The sequence below is a fragment of the Nycticebus coucang genome, chromosome 2 (genome assembly GCF_027406575.1).
Source record: "Nycticebus coucang isolate mNycCou1 chromosome 2, mNycCou1.pri, whole genome shotgun sequence".
Classification (NCBI taxonomy): domain Eukaryota; kingdom Metazoa; phylum Chordata; class Mammalia; order Primates; family Lorisidae; genus Nycticebus; species Nycticebus coucang.
Window position 1 is genome coordinate 60076464 of NC_069781.1, and position 22749 is coordinate 60099212.

At 37.7% G+C, this 22749-nt stretch overlaps 1 protein-coding gene across 2 annotated transcripts in view; it reads right to left on the minus strand.

Annotated features, from left to right (window-relative positions):
- ADAMTSL1 (ADAMTS like 1) overlaps nt 1-22749 on the minus strand; it is a 1032656-nt gene that overhangs the window by 370245 nt on the left and 639662 nt on the right. For both annotated transcript variants that reach the window (XM_053571995.1, XM_053572002.1), the window contains one exon: nt 3287-3332. In XM_053571995.1, the coding sequence (XP_053427970.1) occupies nt 3287-3332 (46 nt within the window). The remainder of the gene's footprint in view (nt 1-3286; nt 3333-22749) is intronic.

The window sequence follows — 22749 nt, forward strand, 5'->3', positions numbered from 1 at the left end:
ATACATCATGCTGTGAAAATATATATTTAGGATATCACTACACTAAAAAGGAAAGTAAAGAAAGCCAATGAGTTAAAATATATTTCCATCAAAAAATCTTTTCATACCATTTCCAAAACAGAATCTGTCAATACCATTTTTTAAAAATGTATGTACTCTAGTTATATTTTTAATTAATGAACAATTGAGTGGGGTGTGGATGTGGGGAATAGGAGAGGTGGTAAAAGCTGTGATATAAGTTGTATAAACTAGGCATGATCTTCCGTTGAACAATCACTTACTCCCAATGATTATGCCTTTTACTCCTCGGAGCCTTTCCAGTCAGGTATTTAAAAATATGTACTTTTCATGACTTTCGGCCTCTCTTATCTCACCTCTGGCCCTGGGTCACCTCCCATGTCCCTTTGAACTGTGCCTACTTCTGTTCTTTCAGTATTGCTGCTAAGTCTCAAAACCCTGCTGATCACCTTCTCTGTAAGAACAAGCTAACTTGAGCAAAATCTCCTTTGCTGCCCAAAAACTTTTTTATTTTATTTTGTTAGCTTCTATCCAATTTCCCCAGTGGCTATTCTAGGCTTTCAAGCTCACTTTCAGAAGTCCAATTCACCTCCACTTTTAGAAGATGGCTTGGAAAACATCTTTACAGAGACAAGTGAATCTGCCCAACAGGGGGAGCTTCAACTTTCCTCTTCCTCAAAAATCTTTCCACATCTTTACTATTCCTCCATCTGTTTGCTCCTGTCTTCTAAAAATGAAGTATATATTGGGTTGGTGCCTGTAGCACAGTGGTTATGGCACCAGCCACATACACCGAGATTGGTGGGTTCGAACCCGGCTCGGGCCAGCTAAACAACAATGACAACTGCAACAAAAAATAGCCGGGCGTCGTGGTGGGTGCCTGTAGTCCTAGCTACTTGGGAGGCTGAGGCAAGAGAATCACTTAGGTCCAGGAGTTGGAGGTTGCTGTGAGCTGTGATGCCACGGCACTCTACCAAGGGTGACACAGTGAGACTCTGTCTAAAACAAAAGTGAAGAATATATCCTTTTTTTTTATCAGACTCTGCTTCTTCTTTTATGCTGTGGCATCATGTGCACCCTTACCTCTTTATATCATCAAATCATCCTGTATCGCATCAACTCTCAGGGTCTCTCACTTCAAACAAATAACCCTTCTACAACTCCACAAGTGAACACAAATGAATAAGTGTCTTATTAAACACCTTCTAAGAATAGCTTATACTTCATCTACTCCATTTCCTCATGAATACAAGTCTTTTCTTTCCTTTCTCTATTATTGCTTTTTTTAACTTTTTTTCTTTTTTGAGGCATGGTCTTACCATGTTGCCTGGGCTGCTCTCAAACTGTTGAGTTCAAGGTGTCTTCTTACCTCAGTCTCCTTAGTAGCTGGCGTTACAGGTGCTCCCCAACATGCCCAGCTGTTCTTAATACACTATGGAAATTGTCTCCCATTGGCCTTTTGTCAGTCTTCATCCTCCTGGCAACACTTATCTTATTGAATACCTTCTTTTTTTTTTTTTTTTTTTTTACAGTTTTCGGCTCCAGTATATGGGGCTGGTGCCCTACTCCTTTGAACACCTTCTAAGAATTCTCTCTTATCTCTTCTTCTACCACTCTTATGGTGCCTTTGGGGGTGTATCTGACTCTACACTCTCTATCTGAATGCACACATTCAACAAAGTTCCAAGGTTACCTTCTCTCCTCATTCTATACTTTCTGCTTAATAAGCTTCTTCTAAATTGCCAAACTTAGTGTTTCTTGTTTTGTGTTTCTATGGCTTGAGCCCTGATCTCTTTCCCAGACTAAGGCCTCACTGTGTAGTTGAATATATCAATTACCAGTCCTTCCTGCTTGTCAAACTCAATAATCGAAATTATTATTTTCCTCTCCCAAAACTCCTCCCAACTTTGCTACTTCTGATAATGGCACTTCCCATTCCAGAAACCTGAATACTCACTTTGTATTCAACAAATATCTACTGTGTGCCTAATATGCGGTAGTCAACAGTTATAGAGTGTAGGAAAAAAAAAGTAATCAAAAAAGATAAATTTTGGTAGAGAGAAGTGTTATAAAGGAAGTAAAAAGTGAATTACTATTGTGAGGGATGGGTCTGGGTCGTAGGGCGACCATATTAGAGAAGGTGGTCAAGGAAACCACTTCAAAAAGGTGACATGAAATCTGAGACTCAAATAATGAAAATACCAATCAGGAAAATATTGACAAAAGAGCTTCCCCAATAGAGGTGATCAGTCAGTGCAAAAGCTCTAAATGTGCATATCCCACCTCAATGTATCACTCTAATTTCAAATGTTTGTCAAGTCTTACAGAATGACCTCAATTTTGATCCCTCTTGGATCTATTTCCTCCTGGGTTAAGTCCTCATTACATCCTTTTGGTTTTTTTTTTCTAAAGGTACGGGGTTTTATTATGTCTCCCTGGCTGGCCTCAAACTCCTAGGCTCCCAGGATCCTCCTGCCTCAGCCTACTGAGTGGCTGGCACCACAGACCGGCACCACCATTGCTCAGGCTTAAGCCCTCATTACTTCTCACTCCCCATCCATTTCCTGTTCTGATACAACCTTCATATCACAATAGAATTAACCTTCCTGAACTGAAACATGACATCATTCTCTCACTCCAAGATAATCTAGTGACTCCCATTATTCACTGGACTAGTATAAACTTGGAAGACTACCATTCAAATCTTTTTATGGTATAACCTCAAAACTGTATTCCTTCCTAACAGCACTTGTCATATTTTGCCCAAGACTACAGTTATGTGCACATCTGTCTTCTCTCAGTACATTACAGATGTTTTAAGAGAGGAGCCACATGTTATTTACCCCCGCACTAGTGTAGTGCACCCCAAAGAGTTGGCATTGGATATTATTTGTTGAATGAGTGAATGAGTTTGTCAAATCTGAATGTTATTAGCAAATATTCATTTCATAGCCCAGGTGGTTGACCTTTTATCATTATTCATACTCATTCTTCTGAGACCTATATAGAAAAAGGCAGAAAGCAGAGAGGAAATACAGGGTCCTTGCTTTGAAACAGTCTAATTAGCTTTAAGCTGGTCAAATGATTAAAAGTTTATATTGAGGAACATGAAAAATACCAATTTAATCCTGCACAATCAGTATAATATGAGATAAGTAATTCTTACTGAAATGCTAATTGACTCATTCCTTGCTTAGGATGTAAACTTGCTGAGTATTGCTCAGTGATAAAAAAACACATTATCGAAATCACAGAACCTTGTGCTTACCACATTGCTGCATGTTCTATATCGGATATTTCTTCCTTCACAGCTCCTAGGTCACAAAAAGAATAAAAAAATCTCATTACTACTTATGAAAGGCTCAAAATTTGAAATATTTTCTTTTTTTTTTTTTGCAGTTTTGTCCAGGGCTGGGTTTGAACCCACCACCTCCGGCATATGGGGTCAGCGCCCTACTCCTTTGAGCCACAGGCGCTGCCCTGAAATATTTTCTTATAAAAATATTTCCTCTTAATCCTGGAATAAGGGCCTCCCTTTTCTTCAAAGTAGGTTCGTAGGCATTACTATTAAATACTAAATTTACTACATTTAGCAGATCTAAAGAAGTTGTACATGTATAAGGACTGAGCCTAAGTATTCATCCTTCCTTCGAAATAAATATTAGTGCAAGGTTTTCTGAAAAAATATTTATGTTAAATGAATTCAGTCTTCATTATTTCTGATATAGAACTGAAGAAATATTTCACTGAAAAAACATAGATCTTGAATGTGATAAAAACATTGGACTTGATATTAAACATATCTAAAAAATCACACTTCTAAGAACATTAAAAGTCATAATTCTTGAAAAATTACTTTTATTTCTAAAATGCATGCTTATTGCAGAGGTTTTGAAAAAGATTACAAAAAAGACAAAAAGTCTCTTACAGTTGCTTCATCTAAAGATAATCACTATAGGTCCGGTGCTGTAGCTCACACCTGTAAACTAGCACTCTAAGAGGCCAAGGCAGGTGGATTGCTTGAGCTCAGGAGTTCAAGACCAGCCTGAACAAGAGAGAGATCCCATCTCTTCTAAAAACAGAAAAACTAGCCAGTGTCATGGTTCATGTCTGTATTCCCAGCTACTCAGAAGGTTGAGGCAAGAGGATTGCACAAATCCAAGAGTTTGAGCTTACTGTGAGCTATGATGCCATGATACTTTACCCAGGGCCACAGAGTGAGACTCTGTCTAAAAAAAAAAAAAAAAAAGTATAAAGATAATCACTATTGTTTCACTTATTTATTCTATTCTAGTATAAAGGAAATCATATCGCTTATATAATTTTGTACACATTTTTCCCACTTAAAAATTTTTGGAATTATTTTCTCATGCTATTCCATCAAATGATATAATTTTTATAATCATTCTCTCATTACTTGTCATATAAGTAATTTACAATTGGGGGTTTTATAAATCAGAGTGTGACAAGCCATCTCTAGACACATCTTATCCAAGTTTCTTTGCGTTTAGAATAACTTTCTAGAAGGGAAAGTACCGGACTAAAAGGAATGAACTTTTGTAAGGCTCTTGACATATGTTACCAAACTGCATTCCATAAAGGTTGTACCATTACATACTCCCACCAGCAATATGTGGGAGTCCATATTTTACTGAATTCTTGTGAACAAATGCAATCAATTTTTGCTAAAACATCTAATAAAGATGCTTAACTTATGAATAACAATAATCTGCTCTTTTCAAAATAAGGTACATTTTCCAAAAAGTAAGCAAAAATATACTAAGGAATTCTGAGAGAATTATACTAATTGGTAAAGCTGTGGAGTCCCAGATACATTTCTAAGTTTGCTGTATGTGTTAATTTATTTAATCTTCTTCAAAGCCCTGGGAGATAGGATACCACCATTACATCTATTTTGCAGGTGAGAAAATTGAAGCTTAGGAAGACTAAGTAAATTGTCCAAATCACACAATTATTAAGTTGCAGAACTGAGATTTGACACCAGACCATGCGACTTTCAGAACTCACACTCACAAATGCAATGTCTTAATGCCTCTTAATTCATTTTTTTTTGTTCAGAAAACATCCACAGAGCTTCTGTTATGTGCTGGGCAATAAAATTTCTATGAAGAATACAAAGAAGAATGAAGAATGAATATAACTTAGTTTTTATTATTAATAAAATTAATCATGCAATTGTAATTCAGTGGAAGAAATGCTATATTGCATTTGTGTTGGGTCCTGAGAATGTTAACAAAAAGAAAATGTTATCTGAAAACACAATTACATAAAAGCTATCTTAAAAATACAGAGAATATTCCAGACCTCAAATCTTGACTGCATCAGATTGACTATGTCACCATGTATTAAAAAAAGAAAAGGGGGCTGGGTGTAGTGGTTTATGCATGTAATTCCTGCATCTTGGAAGCCCAGGCAAGAGGGTCTTTTTTGCAGCCAGAAGTTCAAGACCAGCCTGGGCAACATAAGGAGATTCTGTCTCTACAAAAAGATCATCATCATCATCATCATCATCATCATCATCATCATCATCATCATCCAGGTGTGATAGCATGCTCCTGTCATCCTAGCTACTCAGGAGGCTGAGGCAAGAGGATCACTTGAGCCCAGGAGCTTGAGGTTGCAGTGAGCTAATAATTAGGCCACTGCACTCTAACCTGGGCAATACAGCAAGATCATGGCTTCAAAAAAAGGTCCAGCAATGTCCCAGACAAAGAGTTAATGAACTTGAAGCCCTTCATGCCTCACTGGCAATACTGCTGCAATATCCATAGACATGGCTTACTCTAAGCTAGCTGATGCCAACAAATGTTTAGCTTGTCTGAGGAGCACCATGCCATGGTGACCAAGCTACTCACCAACAGTGGTCTGGATTTTCATGACTGCTGAGAAGCAGAGTGCTAGCCACGCTGTCATAAATATTCTGGCCCATGTGACAGACAGTTCTATTTCTTGTAGTAAATAAATAAACTAGCATTCTAGTTTGAAACATTATTCTCACGGGCTGGGTCATTACAGTCCACCCCCAAGAGAAGGATCTGTTCTTGGTACTATTGGTGAAAAATATCAGCTTTCTGAGTCTAAGAATATGAGAGGTGGGCTCCAGATGGTGGTAAATTTATAAGGTAATGAATTCTACAACTGGGAGGCCTTTGGTGGCATGCCATCTAGATATTGGTGTTTGCTCAATGTGATATGTTTTCGATTTTGAAATTCTTGCTGCATATATAACAAGGTGTAGTGGTTAAGAGTACCCACTTTGAAATCACACTCCTCTTTCTGGAATCTTTGTTTTATACCTCAGTTTTTCTACCTTAGTTTGTCATCTGTAAGACGGGGTAATATTACTTACCTCCTAGAAGTAAGAGGATTAACTGAATCATTATTGTATTTGTGAACCATTTCAAACAGTACCCAGCACAAAGTAAGCATTACATAGGTTTTGATTAATTGTGTGCATAACAGATGTAAAAATATAATAGAATTTGAAAAGAAGTTAAGGATTTATGAAGAAGAAACTAAGCAAAGCCATAGAGGCATGAAAAGATTTGGTGTGTTTAGAAATTTTCAAACCATTCTTGTTTTTTGAGTTTAGGGTTTATGTGGGGAATGGCAGCATCTGAGTGAAATATCTTCTAATTCTGAACTTTGTAATAAACAAAGGAGAACTAATGAAGGTGTTAAAACAGAGGAGATTAGGTGATGACTTTTTGCTTTAAAAGAAACGAGTTCTCTGTTAATTATTGAGGCCTTAATACTCTCTATTCTTCATCTTCATTTTATTTTCTCTCCCTAATCTTTTATCCATGAGAGGAATAGTGGAAACACTTTTGAATTAGGAGTCTGAAGATCTGGGTTACAGATTTTGTTCTTCTACTTGCATAAACAAGCCTGCTGCTCTCCTCTTAGGGTCTCAATTCCCTTATCTCTCAGTGGATATAGGGATGCCATTGCAGAAAGGTACGATCCCCAACTGAGATAATGCACAAAAGCTCTGTTCAAATGCCAAAAGGGTTATTCCAGAGATATTGCTTACAAAACAAACAGAACAGAAATATACTTGCTCGATAATTTAAATGAGCTGCTTCCCAGATATTGTACACTATAGTTACCTACACGGGTTTTATAAACATCCTCGGATACTAGAAGATATAGCATGTAATGTGAAAGATTTATTTAAAGACATTATTTAGAAAATGCAAAACAAAGCAAAAACAAAGCAAATAAAAAACACTTGTCATTACTTCTGAAGAATATCCTATAATTGTCTAACATCTAATATTGATTTGCAAATGTTTATTAAGGCCTCTGAACTGTCTTCCCTTTGCTATACTGTAGGAATTTTTATTGAGAGCTTATTTAATTTGGCTAAAATATGATATTAAAGTGGTAATGCTTATGTTTGGCAAGGTGTGCATTATTGACAGACACGATCAAATTGTGGGTAATAGCAGAGACACCAGCCTCTTCCATCCATCTAGTGCCTGCCGTAGGCACCTCCCTCAGTGTTAGGTATTCTATACATAGCGTCTCTAGTCTTCCAACCACTCTGCAAATTTTTATCATTCCTATTTAATAGATGAGAAAACTGAGACTGAGGAGGCTATGGCAGCTTGAAGCTATAAACACAGGGAAAAAAAGACAACCAGAGACTGAAATCCAGGTTTGGCTAGCTCCAAATGATATCAAACAATAAGAAAAGAAATAGGATGTGCTCAAGATATACTAATACTAATACAAATACACTAAGCATGAAAACTCTGGGAAGCTACGTAGGAGGTTGGCCTGGGGATTAGCTGCACCTTATTGTTGTGATCCCACTTTATCAGCTGCTTCTCAGTGGTGGTAAACCCACTTCTAGCACTCTTACACACACACTGAAACATCTCCAAGAAAAGCACGCTCATCAGGAAAACGCAACGTGGAAGAACTTCAGGGCGGAGAAGCTTATGCGTTTGAAAAGTTCAAATGTATTAAATCTAAAGCTAAGTTTTGCACAAGTAGCAAAGTGACTATTCCACTGCAAGGATTTAATTTCTGCCAAGGGTGAATTTCTTCATCCTAGGCATTTATTTGGGCACAAAACCCTCATCTGAGCATTAAGCAGTAAAAAATATTTCCTTTCTTTTTTTTTTTTAAACAGTTCATTAATATAAAACAGCTGAATGGTTTCTTTCACTTTTAAACAAAGCAAAATCCACCTCAGAGGATGAAAATAAGTGTTACAAATTTCAGTCCAAAATGGTGTCTGAGGAAAGTTGTAGAATACTGATAACAGAGGAATTAAGTAAATGCCCTCTTTGTATATGTGCTGCCGAAGTGAGCACAGTAAATGCACTCTTTGAATGCAAACTGTAAAATAGTCACAGGACTGTGGCTAGTGACATAGTATTGTACTGATGATAGACTCAGAAACCGGCTCAAGTATGAAAGATCAAAATGCAAATATTAGAGGAACTTCCAAGCCAAATATGTGTAGAAAGTTCCTTATTGATCTCAACATTTTCTTCTAGCCAGTTACTTAGTTTGACTTAATCTCTTCTCTCAAAAATGGAAACTGTCTTTAGCTATTATTTATGAATTATTCAGACTTTAATCCACTTACAAGATTACTATAGACTTCATACATACTTTGTCTCTCATTTACATACAACAAACCATGTAAACCCTTCCAGTACTTAAAATCCTAATGTTATCTTAGTTTCAATTACAATGATTTAAGAACCTTTGAAGAGATCAATTCCCATGGAAAATTAAAAGCTTTCTTGCTAGGTTTAGTAACTGGTTGGTTGCTTCTTCTTCCCTCCTCCCTCCTCACATAAGTCTTTAAAAAGGGGGGATATTTCAATTTATCTTTCCTTTACCTTAAAATTCTACTCATTGCCTCACTAAGCAGAAAGATGCTTCTGGTAACAGAATCAGACTGATACCTAGTGTCAGTGGAGAGTTTTAAGAAAATCTGATAACTGAGTGTTTACAACTCTAGAGTTCCCAGGGACAATTTCACTTGTATTAGGTTCAGAAATCCTCAGGCTTTATCTTTGATTCCAAAAAGCAAAGAATGTTGCTAAGCAACAACAGGTTACCGTATTTCCTTGAATACCATATACCTTTCAAATATGGACTCATAGGCAAAGAATTTGAAAATAGGACAGTCCATTAGTTACATATTTCTCTTCTTTTAGTCATCTAGAAGAAAACCATGAGCTCTTTACAAGACAAGAGATGTAAAGACACGTCAGCAATTCAAGGCAGAAGGCCCCTGGGCCGTTTAGACTGTGGGTTCCAGTGTCCGATGACTACAGATAGGCAGACCATGCCGACTTGCGTCATAGCAGGGGGTTCGCATCCTGCTAGACTACAGCATCTTTTTCCTCCTTCATTTCAAATGAGCAATTTCAGGTACTCACTGGATCTATATAGTAGGAGGTTGCCCCCTCAGAGACAGTTAAAAGATTTCTACATTTCTGGGGCTTTTTACAAAGATCTTAAGAGGAATAACAAATTCTAAGAACACCTGAGGACCCTGGGTTCAAATGTACTGTCAGACCACTTTCCATTTTCACAGACACATGACTAAGAGGTTCTTTCAGGAAAAACTTGATTCCAGTCCACTCGGTTATTGAAAAGGAAACTGTGTGAACCTCCAGACCTTGTGTGTAAAACTCAACTATCGTCATCTGTGGTTCAAAGTGGCAGCTGAAAACCTAGTGAGTAGAACTGGAATCCACGCAGAACAGGTGGTTTGTTGCCTGGGAGAGAAAGAGGCGTTCGATGAAGGACCAGCTCTGTGGGTTTCACAAGCCCCACATTCTCATCTGTCCTTTAGGTCTACTTCATTCGCCCTTGTGCTTGAAAAAAGTCATTCTTGAATAATCTACATTTTGTTCTGTGTTTACAATAATTACTATTTAATTCTGATTTATAGAGTCTTAAACAAAAACCAAAGTAAAACTTGTTTGTGTTGTAACATTATTTGATGGGAGCTTGATCCCAATAAGAGGAGTCATTTTAGCACTGTCTTTTCTTCAAAAATATCTACAGATAACCTTGATCATGTCGTGTCTCCATTGTGTATTCCACTTCCAAATGACTGGAAACGTGTCCCTAATGAGAACTTCACTAATATGAAGTTCTTGTGAAGGCTTGAATAGGCTTGATTTGTTCTTCACACACATCTAGGGCAGGTATATGCATTCTGCACAACATGAAGCACTTTCACTCTCCACCTGCTTTGAGACAACTGTCTTCTTCAAATAATAAGAAATTGGCTTACAAGATTCTCCGTAGCAAGTAGTGTTTAATCTGGTAAGACCTGCCTATGAAAAACTGGTCTTAAATACTAAAGGGTGTTCTTTACCTTCTTTGTGGCTAACCTTCATAATCCCCTCCTCCCCATTTCAGATTAAATCTCCTTCATTGGACAAAATCACTCAAATTCTTAGCAACAGTGCCTCCCCAGTATACACCACCACTGTATAGGAAGAGACAGAGGTCCTTGGTGCTTTGGGACTTGCAAAAGCAGACATAAAAAATGTCTCTTTCTCCTAGCAGGTGAAAGGTTCCGGAACCCCATGCAGCAGCAGTTTCCCACTGCTTCCTCTGCATGTGATACATCACGTGGCTCAAACAGATTAGCACTCAGGGAGAGATTTATTTTTTTTTTCTGAGTAGATAGATATACAAGCCAAACTATTATGACAACTTGATAAATGTAGCTTTTGAAAATGCTTTCTGTTGTAAAATTACAACAAACAACAAGGAGGCCTTCTGCCAGGTGTCATCCATCAGTAGGTGAGCTGGCTGGGAACAGACACAGCGCTGGTGCCACACCAGTTTTTCCCAATCTGTCAGAGGCTCTAACAGGGGACTCATGGGCCAAAAGAAGAGTTGGCCTTAAACTTCATTTTCAAAGCAATTTAAAACTGATTAGGGGAGCAGTGGAAGCTAGATTTGAAAATGGTGCTGGCTGGGTCTGGGGGCTCACACCTGTAATCTTAGCACTCAAGGAAGCCAAGGTGGGAGGGAGGATCGCTTGAGCCAGGAGTTTGAGACAAGCCTGAACAAGAGTGAGACCTCATCTCTACTAAAAATAGAAAAATTAGTGAGGCATAGTGGCTGGCGACTATAGTCCCAGCTACTTGGGAGGCTGAGGCAGGAGGACTGCTTGACTTCAGGAGTTTGAGGTTGATGTGAGTTATTATGACATTACTGTACTCTAGCCAGGGAGACAGACAAAGATGCTGTCTCAAAAAAAAAAAAAAATGGTGCTGTAAGTTGTGAACTAGACTTAAAAGTGTTTCTTTGGCATAGATAACATATTTTTGTGACTTCAGTTTTATAATTCGGCACTTTGGCTCTATACTAATTTATCATTATAAAAAGATTCTAATGAGAAGAGAGGAGAGGAGAGGGCCAACTTAGAAACCTTAATTTATGCATAAAGAGAGAGTTACTAAAACTTAATGTGCAGACCAAATTCAATATAAATGGCAGTTCGGTAGGTTTGGGGAAACATTCTAAGACAACATCCTCTTTGGTTAGTTGACCTTCTCCTGGCCAGATGGAGAAAGTATCTCTGTACTTTTACACATTTTTGAGCCACAGTTCAGAAGCTGCAGAACTATTACATTAAAATTTAGACCCATGAGAGAATATGATAGGCTGGATTTTGGAGTTTGTGTTCTGAGATTCAAGTTGGTTTATTTGCTATTTTGAGTGTTTGGTATGTTCTAAATTACAACTAGAAAAATCAGTGCCAAATTTTTTTCCCCCAAACAAGTATGATTTTACATATCTCTGCCTGTTCTTCAAAGAAAGACATGCTACAACAGAGCATCAAGTTTCTCCAACGTGGGCTGGCATTATGAAAACGAGGAGTATCATCATGTGCTCAAAAAAGAAGAAAGCAAAACAATGACACTGTAAACCGTAAAGATCACGCTCAGCTCCTAATGAAGCCAGAAATTGCTCTGAGCATGTTGCTCAGACAACCTAACGAGACAATATACAATAACCTGCCAACCAGCCCGTGGGCTGTGCTTCCTGGTTAACAAGCTTTGGTGTAATGTGTCCTGATTCCCAGTCACTTAACTTGTTTATTGAGCATCTAATCTAAACAGGTACTAAGGAAGGTGCTATGAAAGATTAGAAAGTGATTACTTCCCTGACTCTCATCAGAGTTATAATTTACTTGGAACAGATCCACATGAATCAGAATAGAACATACGTAGTATAATGCCTGGTGAGTAACTCCTGGGTATGATCTAAATACGAAATACAGAAGGAATTTGGAAAAGGGAGTGGGTAATAACTTACAATAAAAATATGAAAATACCTTAGGGAGGATGTCCTACAGCACTGTGGTCCCTAGCCTGTTAGGAACCGGGCCACCTGGTGGGAGATGAGCAGTGGGGAAAAGCCAAGCTTCATCTGTATTTGCAGCCAGCCACTGTTGCCTGCTTCCTGTTGGATCAGCAGGGCCACTAGAGTGTGAACCCACACAGTGCATGCAAGGGACTAAGTGGTGCTCTCCTTATGAGAATCCAGTGCTGATGACCTGATGTGGAGCTGAGGTGGTGATGCTAGCTCTGGGCAGTGGCTGCGAATATGGATTATCATTTAGCACAGAGGTCTGACTGCACAGAGATCATAATCAGTTGCTTGCAGATCATACCAAAATCACTACCACCCTCTCCAGACTGGGAAAAATCGTTTTCCATGAAACCAGTCACCAGGGCCAAAAAGGTCGGGGCCACTGCTGTAGGAGCCATAGGTGTACCGAGAATGTGCTGGGGAAAGGAGAATTTGGGATTCAGCCCCTCCTCCCTATTCTCGCTTCCTGAAGTACTGCAGTCAGTTCCTGGCCCTAGATCCAATTCAGCAAATCCATCCAATGCTGACTGGATACCTGCTCTCTGCAAGGCAGGAGGATCTAAAGAAAAGGAAAATAAACCCCGCAACCACAGCACTGACAGTCTGAGGAGGGACAGTGTCCTACAAATAATACAACGGAACTAGCCTATGCAAAGGCGATTAAAGGTGGTGTAGACAGAATACAAATACAAATACAAACAGAATACAAATACAAACAGCCCAGTGATTCTCAGGGGCACAGATGAAGGTGGCTTTAAATAATATTTCAGATTTTGATAGGGGAACTTGGGGAGGGAGGGGCATCAAAGTTGGGTAGCTTGTCAGGAGAGGAGGCACAGAGCCAGCCAAGTGCCCAGCACTTTAAAGGATTAGGGCACAGTCCTATAGCTGCCCAGGCCTCTTTTCACTTTTAGAAAGCTGTATTTTATCTCTTTATTTTCTTTTCTCCCCTGTGGTCTTTGTGTTTGATCTCTGAGCCACAGTGCCTAGGCAAAGTGCTGTTAGCACTCTGCAAGCATTTCATGAAAAGGCAGGAAGGGAGGAAAGAAGGGAGAAAGGAAGGAAGGAAGGGAGGGGAGGTGGGAGGGAGCTAATGGAAGAATACGACAGAAGGAAATGCTATATAGAAAATTTCAGGCTTTGGAGAACTTTCAGCCTCACATTTATTCTAACTTTTGAACCCTGAAACCTGATTAAAATCTTTCTGTAATAAGCTAGAGGTGCAAACTTTAAAATGAAACCAAATAGCTACCAAAGGAAAGAAACTTTTGGCTCTTTTTTATGGACATGTTTATTTTCATATATTTACTCTAAGTTGTGTTCGCCATTGCAATGCATTTGTTCCCTCTGGAAGATGGCTAGCAGTGGGGGCCAGGGGATTGCTGCCTTTGGCTTATGATCCTCTAGGAAGGACACGCACTTTATAGTACATACACACATGCCATAAGGTTTGCAAATGATCTTACATTTGCTCAGTAGCCAAAAGAGGCAAAGAATGAGAATAAAAACAAATGTGTTTTAGCAACATCAAGTCCAACTTTTCCATCTTTCCCATGAGGAAAATGTATATTATGAAACGCTGGGATTCTAACAACCTCACTCGATACAACCCTCGAGTTGGGAATTTATAAATTATTTTGGCTAGAGACTAAAGTTCTTCTATCCTTGCATGTCACCCAGATGTCCATTGCAAAACGGGGGTCTGGAGAATCATAACTTTTTTTTAAGCCATTTACATTAAAAGCAGCTTTTGCTCCTCTTCCTGTTCAGCAGCAACATGAGCTCTGACTACAGATCTGGAGGAGAGAGTGTCTCTTTTTCAGGGGAACGTATTTCAACTTTAAGTTGAAGGGTGCCTTGGGTATCTATTTGACAGATATTTATTAGACACTTGTTTTGTTCCTGGCATTGCCCATCTGACTTCAAAGATGAGCAAACTAAATTCAGGGCGACTAAACCCCAGTCTAATGGCACACAGCTAAAATAAAGTGGTGCCAAAATTCAAAATCAGTAGTTAGATAAAAAATAAAAAGCACAATTCACAAAGCAGGCAAAGAAAGCTACTACCATAAGTTCTGGTTCCCACAACATGTGGCTTTCTCCCACCAGAAGAAGATGTTTATCTTGCTCAGGGAGTCCTACCCCAAAGCTCAAAAATAGGGATAGGCTTTGTGGCTACTGGAGGTTGATATATGCAGTTCTGGGCTTTGGATAATGACCACATGTGAATCTGGCATCACCAATTGTTTTATACTTATTCTTCTTGCCTCCAGGTGAACTATGCATCCCCCATTATTCGCAATTCTGAACTCCCTCATTTTTCTCTCAATATCTGGTATCTGTCTCCACCTCTCCTAGTGATTAAAACTAAGCAAACACAATTAGGACTAGATAACTTTTTTTCCTAAAAATTGGATCCAAGCAAAGGAAATAATTCAGGAAGTATTAGAATGCCTTTGCAGTTTTTGGTGGTTGAGGGGAGGGAGCAGTTGGTGGGATGAATCCTGAATTGAAGGTGGAAAGTTAACCCCAAATCCATGGATAAGAAGATTCATGATATCAATGGAAGGTAAATATCAAAGAATTTACATTACCCAAGAATCACTGGACACTAACTAAAAAGCTGAAAATGTAAAGGATCATATTTATAAGCTTAATAATAATGGAATGAAAGAGAATGTCAAAAATCATTTAGTACATGTACCATATGGTATAGGTTGACCTTGACTAATACTGGACAACTGTATATCTACCTTGAGAAGTCATTCCTCCCACTCACGTGGTACCTCGGGTGATCGGTACTTTTAAAGTCTTAGCAAACTGGTACCTGTGGCTATAACCATGACCCTCCCACCTGGCAGACTGGGTCATAGAAACATGAGTGAGAAATTTTAATATAAAGAAGTTGCTGTATTAGAAAATTCTGGGTTTTTTCCTTCATTATCTTAACCTCTAAATTCCCAGGGAGCTGGAGAGACACTTCATCATTTCACTTTCATCTCCTTCAATAGAGCAGAAGTTCTAACCCTGGTTACACATTAAAATCAGTAGGAGAGCTTTTGGAAAATTAACTGATGTCAGGGCTTCACCCCCAGAGATTTTAATTTAATTGGTCTTTAGTGGGGCCTAGATATTTGTATATATTTAAAGCTTTCCAGGTGATTCTAAAGTGTAGCTGGGGTTAAGAACTACTTTTACAACAGGAGGAGGAATAAAAACCACATGATCATATCAAAAGATACAGAAAAAGCATTTGACAAAATTGAACACTTTTCATGACAAAACCTCTCAAAAAGTAGGAATAGAGAGAAATCTCCTCAAAATAATAAAAGCCACATGTGAAAAGCCCACAGCTAGTATCATACTAGATGGATCTTCCTCTAAGATGAGGAACAAAGCAAGGATGCCCACTCTTGGTACTTGTGTTATCACAGTACTGAAAGCAGTCCCAGCCAACACAACCAGGGAAGAAAAAGCAATGAAAGGAATACAAATAGAAAAAGAAGTAAAATTATCCATGTTTGCAGATGAGGTGATATTATGAGTAGAAATACCTATAAATTCTACAAAAAACTTAGAACTAACAAACAAAATTAATAAAATTATGGGGAACAAACTCAACCCACAAAAATCAGTTGCATTTCTGCACACTAACAACAGACCATGCAAAAGGGAACTGAAGAGTATACTTGCATCTGTGATAGCATCAAAAACAATAAAATACTTAAGAATAAACTGAGGAACTGAAAGATTTGTACACTAAAAGCTACAAAACATAACTGAAAGAAATTAAAGACAATGAAATAAATTATTGTGCTTTCATGGAGTGGAAGACTTAATATTGTTTAAATGTCTCTAGGACCTAAAGTGATCTACAGATCCAATGCTGTCTTTATCAAAATCCCAATGGCATTTTTTTTTTTTTTTTTTTATGAAAGAGACTTGATTTGCAGTGATTTTGTTACTGTGGGTAATGTTTTCTCTCTTTTTTTTTTTTTTTTGGCTGGGGCTGGGTTTGAACCCGCCCCCTCTGGCATATGGGACCGGCGCCCTACTCCTTGAGCCACAGGCGCTGCCCCCAATGGCATTTTTAACAAAAATAGAAAAAAAAATCCTAAAATCCATATGATACCAAAAAGAATTCTGAAAAGTCAAAACAATCTTCAGAAAGAACAAAATTGGAGGCACCACACTTCCTGATTTCAAAATATTTTACAAAGTTATAGAAATTAAATCAATATGGTATTATCACAAAGAAAGACATATAGACCAGTGGAATGGAACAGCGCACCCAGAAATGAACCCACACATGTGCAGGCAGTTGATCTTTGACAAACGTGCCAAGAACAGATAAAGAGGAAAGGATAGTCTCTTCTCTATTCAATGAATGGTGCTAAGAAAACTAGATATTCACGTGCAAATGAATAAAATTGTTATTTTTGCACCATATGCAAAAATTAATCAAAAATGGATTAAAGACTTAACTGCAAGACCTGAAACTATAAGACTCCCACAGGAAAACACAGGGGCAAAGCTTCATGATATTGGTTTTGGCAATTATTTCTTTTTTTTATTTTTATTGTTGGGGATTCATTGAAGGTACAAAGAACCAGGTTACACTGATTGCATTTGTTAGGTGCCTTTTATAATTGTGTCCCGCCCCCAAAAGGTGTGCCACACACGGCAATTATTTCTTGACGATAACACCTAAAGCATAGTCAAGAGCAAAAATAGACAAAGTGGGGCTATATTAAACTAAAAAGATTCTGCACAGCAAAGCAAACAATAAACAGAGTGAAAAGGCAACCTGTTAAATGGGAGAAAACATCTGCAAACCATATTTCTGATAAGGGGATAATATGCAAAATATATAAGGAACCCATTTAATTCATTAACAAAAGAATCAAATAGCCCTGTTTAAAAATGGGCAAAGGATCTGAATAGACAGTTCTCAAATGAAGACATACAAATGACTAACACAATTAAAACCACAATGAGATATCACCCCATACCTGTTAGGATGGCTATTCTCAAAGATGGACACTTTATCTCTTTTATGTTTACATGGATGGAGTTGGAAAATATTCTTCTTAGTAATGTATCTCAGGAATGGAAAAAAAAATCCAATGTACTCCAATGTACTCAGTACTACTATGAAACCAATTTATAATCACTCACACTTCCATATGAAAGATGAATCACAACTATAGCCCAGGATAAAGGAGGGAAGGGGAGGGGGGTGGTTTGATAGAGGGAGGGTTAATGGTGGGACCACACCTATGGAGAATATAGCAAGGGTACAAGTCAAATCTATCAAGTGTAGAACACAAATGTCTTAACATTGTTATTAAGTAAATGAGGTGAAAGCTATGCTAATAAGTAGGATGTAGGCAAAAAATAAATAAATAAATACATAAATAAAGCAAAAGATTAAGTGCTGACGAGGATGTAGAAAATACTATTGGTGGGGATATAAAATGGTGCAGCTGCTGTGGAAAACTATGGAAGTTCCTCAAAAAAATAAAAATAAAAATAAAATTGAAATATTACCCTGTTTTCCCAAAAATAAGACATCCTCCGAAAATAAGACCCACTCATAGGAAAGATAAGATGTCCCCTGAAAATAAGACCTAGCGCATCTTTGGGAGCACACCTTAATATAAGACACTGTCTTATTTTTGGGGAAACAGGGCATATGATCCAGCAAATCCACTTAGATATTTATTGATAAGAACTGAAATCAGGATCTCATAGATATAGTCGTACTCCCATATTCATTGCAATATTACTCACAACACCCAAGATACAGAAATAACCTAAATATCCACTGATGGATGAATGGATTAAGAAAACGTGATAAATATACACAAAAGAATATTACTCTGCCTTAAAAAAGAAGGAAACTCTGCCATATACAGAAACATCAATTAGCATCATGCTAATTGAAATAAGAGGAACATAAAGGACAAATACTGCACTATTCTACTTACATGAAGTATCTAGAATAGTCAAACACCCAGATGCAGAGAGTGGAATGGAGGTTGCCTGGGCCTGGGGGCCAGAGGGAAATGGGAGTTACTACTCAACAAGTACAGTTTCACTTATGCAAGATGTCTATACTTTCTAGAGATCTGCTGTGCAATATTGTTGATATAGTTAATAATGTTTAAAATTTCGTTACAATGGTAGATCTCACGCTAAAATTATTTTTTTATTGTTAAATCATAGCTGTGTACATTAGTGCAATCAAGGGGTACAATGTGCAGGTTTCATATACAATCTGAAATATTCTCATCAAACTGTTCAACGTAGACTTCATGGCATTTTCTTAGTTATTGTATGTAGATATTTGTATTCTGCCTTTAGTAAGTTTTTGCCTGTACCCATTCTAAGATGCACCGAAGGTGTGGCCCCACCCATTACCCTCCCTCCACGCTAACCTCCCCCCCTCCTTTCCCCTTTCTTGGCCCTTTTCTCATAGTCTTGTGCTATAGTTGGGTTATAGTCTTCATGTGAAAGCTATAATTTAGCTTCATAGTAGGGTTGAGTATATTGGATACTTTTTCCACTCCTGAGATACTTTGCTAAGAAGAATATGTTCCAGCTCCATCCATGTAAACATAAAAGAGGTAAAGTCTCCATCTTTCTTTAAGGCTGCATAATATTCCATGGTATACATGTACCACAATTTGCTAGTCCATTAGTGGGTCGATGGGCACTTGGGCTTCTTCCATGACTTAGCAATTATGAATTGGGCTGCAATAAACATTCTGGTACAGATGTCTTTGTTATATTGTGATTTTTGGTCTTCTGGGTATATACCTAGTAAAGGAATTATAGGATCGAATGGCAGGTCTATTTTTAGGTCTCTAAGTATTTTCCAAACATCCTTCCAGAAGGAACGTATTAGTGTGCATTCCCACCAGGAGTGTAGAAGTGTGCCCTTTTCTCCACATCCACGCCAACATCTCTAGTTTTGGGATTTTGTTATGTGGGCCACTCTTACTGGGGTTGGGTGATATATCAAAGTAGTTTTGATTTGCATTTCTCTGATGATAAGGATGATGAGCTTTTTTTCATGTGTTTGTAGATGGTGCATCTGTCTTCTTTAGAGAAGTTTCTCTTCAAGTTCCTTGCCCACCCTGAGATGGGATCACTTGTTCTTTTCTTGCTAATACATTTGAGTTCTCTGTGGATTCTGGTTATTAGACCTTTATCAGAGATATAACCTGCAAATATTTTCTCCCATTCTGAGGGCTGTCTGCTTGCTTTACTTACTATGTCCTTGGCTGTGCAGAAGCTTTTTAGTTTGATCAGGTCCCAGTAGTGTATTTTTGATAAAGCTTCAATTGCCTGGGGAGTCCTCCTCATTAAATATTCACCCAGGCCAATTCCTTCAAGAGTTTTCCCTGCACTTTCTCAAGTATTTTTATAGTTTCATGTCTGAAGTTTAAATCTTTTATCCAGTGAGAGTCTATCTTAGTTAATGGTGAAAGGTGTGGGTCCAGTTTCAATCTTCTACAGGTTGCCAGCCAGTTTACCCAGCACCATTTGTTAAATAGGGAATCTTTACCCCATTGAATGTTTTTAATTGGCTTGTCAAAGATCAAATAATGGTAAGTAGCTGGATCCATCTCTTGGTTCTCTACATCTTCTTCTTTGTTTTTGTGCCAGTACCATGCTGTTTTGATAACTATGGATTTATAGTACAGTCTCAGGTCTGGTAGTGTGATTCCTCCTGCTGTGTTTTTATTGCTGAGTAATGTTTTGGCTATTCAAGTTTTTTTCTGATTCCATATAAAACTAAGTATTATTTTTTCAAGATCTTTAAAATATGACAATGGAACTTTAATAGGAATTGCATTAAAATTATATATTGCTTTGGGTAGTATAGACATTTTAACAATGTTGATTCTTCCCAGCCATGAGCATGGTATGTTTTTCCATTTGTTAACATCTTCAGCTATTTCTTTTCTTAGAGTTTCATAGTTCTCTTTGTAGAGATCTTTCACGTCCTTTGTTAGGTATACTCCCAAATATTTCATCTTCTTTGGCACTACTGTGAAAGGAATAGAGTCCTTGACTGTTTTTCGGCTTGGTTATTGTTGGTATATATAAAGGCTACAGATTTATGGGTGTTGATTTTGTAGCCTGAGACATTGCTGTATTCCTTGATCACTTCTAAAAGTTTTGTAGTAGAGTCCCTAGTGTTTTCCGGATATATGATCAGATCATCTGCGAAGAGTGAAAGTTTGATCTCTTCTGACGGTATGTGGATACCCTTGATCGCCTTTTCTTCCCGAATTGCAATGGCTAGAACTTCCATTACAACGTTAAAGAGCAATGGAGACAATGGGCAACCTTGCCTGGTTCCTGCTCTAAGTGGAAATGATTTCAATTTAACTCCATTCCATACCATATTGGCTGTGGGTTTGCTGTAGATGGCCTCTATTAGTTTAAGGAATGTCCCTTCTATACCAATTTTCTTAAGTGTTCTGATCATGAAGGGATGCTGGATATTATCAAAAGCTTTTTCTGCATCAATTGAAATAATCATATGGTCCTTATTTTTTAGTTTGTTTATGTGCTGAATTACATTTATAGATTTACGTATATTGAACCAGCCTTGAGACCCTGGGATAAATCCCACTTGGTTGTGGTGTATAATTTTTTTGATGTGTAGTTGGATTCTGTTTGTTATGATCTTATTGAGTATTTTAGCATCAATATTCATGCTAAAACTCTTGCCACAATTTTTAAATAGAGAGGAAGGGAATACCAAAGAAGGAGTCAGAAGAGATTAGCTCTAAGTTCCCTTCCATCTCAGTATAGGTCTCAGTCTGAAATCTTTTATCAATTCTCCAAAAACACAATTGTCTACCAACCTTGGTTCTGTGGTATAGGTATTAGAGTCCTGATCCTTTTCTAGAGATGTTTAATGCCCTATAGTTTTCTTCTTTAGTTGAAGTGCAAATTGAAGAAATGAAATAACAATACTGCATGTGCAGTTTTAAAGCAAAATACCGAACGTTTATGGGTTTTCTGTGTGCTAAGCTCTGTAGAGGTTGGTTGTTTGATTAAAAAGAGGATGGTTATAAGTTAGGTTATAACTTAGAAAAATAAAGCATTATGTACTACCTACCAGAATAAACTAACAATAAAGATAAAAATACAAAAACTTATAATTCCACACGTCTTATGTAACAGGGAAATTCTCATAACATAAAATATCTTGCAACTGTAATCTGTAGAAACTTAAATTAAAACTTTGGCAACTTCTTGCGACCCTTGCCCTGTGGGATTTTTATCCTTAGTTACGCCTAACAACTTGTCTAATGCATAGTTGGCTTTAAATAAATATTTTTTAATGAATGAATTAAAATTTAGGAGAAATAAAAACTTTAGAAGGGTTACTGAACAAAACAAATAAGGAATTTTTAAATAAACAAACAAAGACAGCTAAGAGTTATAGACTCCAAATATAACAAATAAAGGTTATGGACACCAAATATATTTCCAATCATCTTTCCTTTCCACAAATTGGTTGATGGGATAAACCAGGCCATAAATTGGTCCTAAACATTTAGTCATTGGCCTCAGCGCATTCTCCTCCAGAAAGGATATCAGATCTTGGAACAATACACCCCCTGCTAAGATATATGACCTGCAATATTAGAAGTCTGGGTAATACATTTAGACTAGGCTTTGACCCAAAAAGAAAAAGGAAGGCAACTATATACTCTTAAACATAGGTCCCAAAAGGTGCACTCTCCTCTCACACAACGAGAAGGCCGCTGCATATAAACAACACGAGGAGTCAGACCCACTCCATGCTTGTACATATTTCTTTTAAACAAAAACTCACACATTTCCAAGGAAAACAAGGCCGATAGCATGCAACACTAGATGAAGAATAACAGATAAATCTTGCTTTGGGGCTCATTTGAGCTGAAAGTTCTAAAACCTCTAAAAACAAGTCTGGTGAACCTTAATTAGATGTTATGATAGAGATGAGATGTGTTTAAAAGAAAAAAATACTTTTTTTTAAAAAGTCAAATCTTACCATTGAAAATTTCCTTTCGGTGTTTATTCTGACATGGCATAAACATTAGTTGCTAACTAAAGCTTATAGTCGTATGTCAGTATTTTCGTGGGAGAACATTTGTGTTTGCAATTAAAAATCTGAGAAGTTAGCCTACTATCCCTTAGCATAATTCCTATGAAATGAGAAGTTTAGAATGATCTTCCCCAATTTCTGTGCACTAAGACTCCTCGGGCTATTTATTTTAATTTTTCTGTGTTTATGTTGACAGCATTCTGGCAGCCACGTGCCTTTGG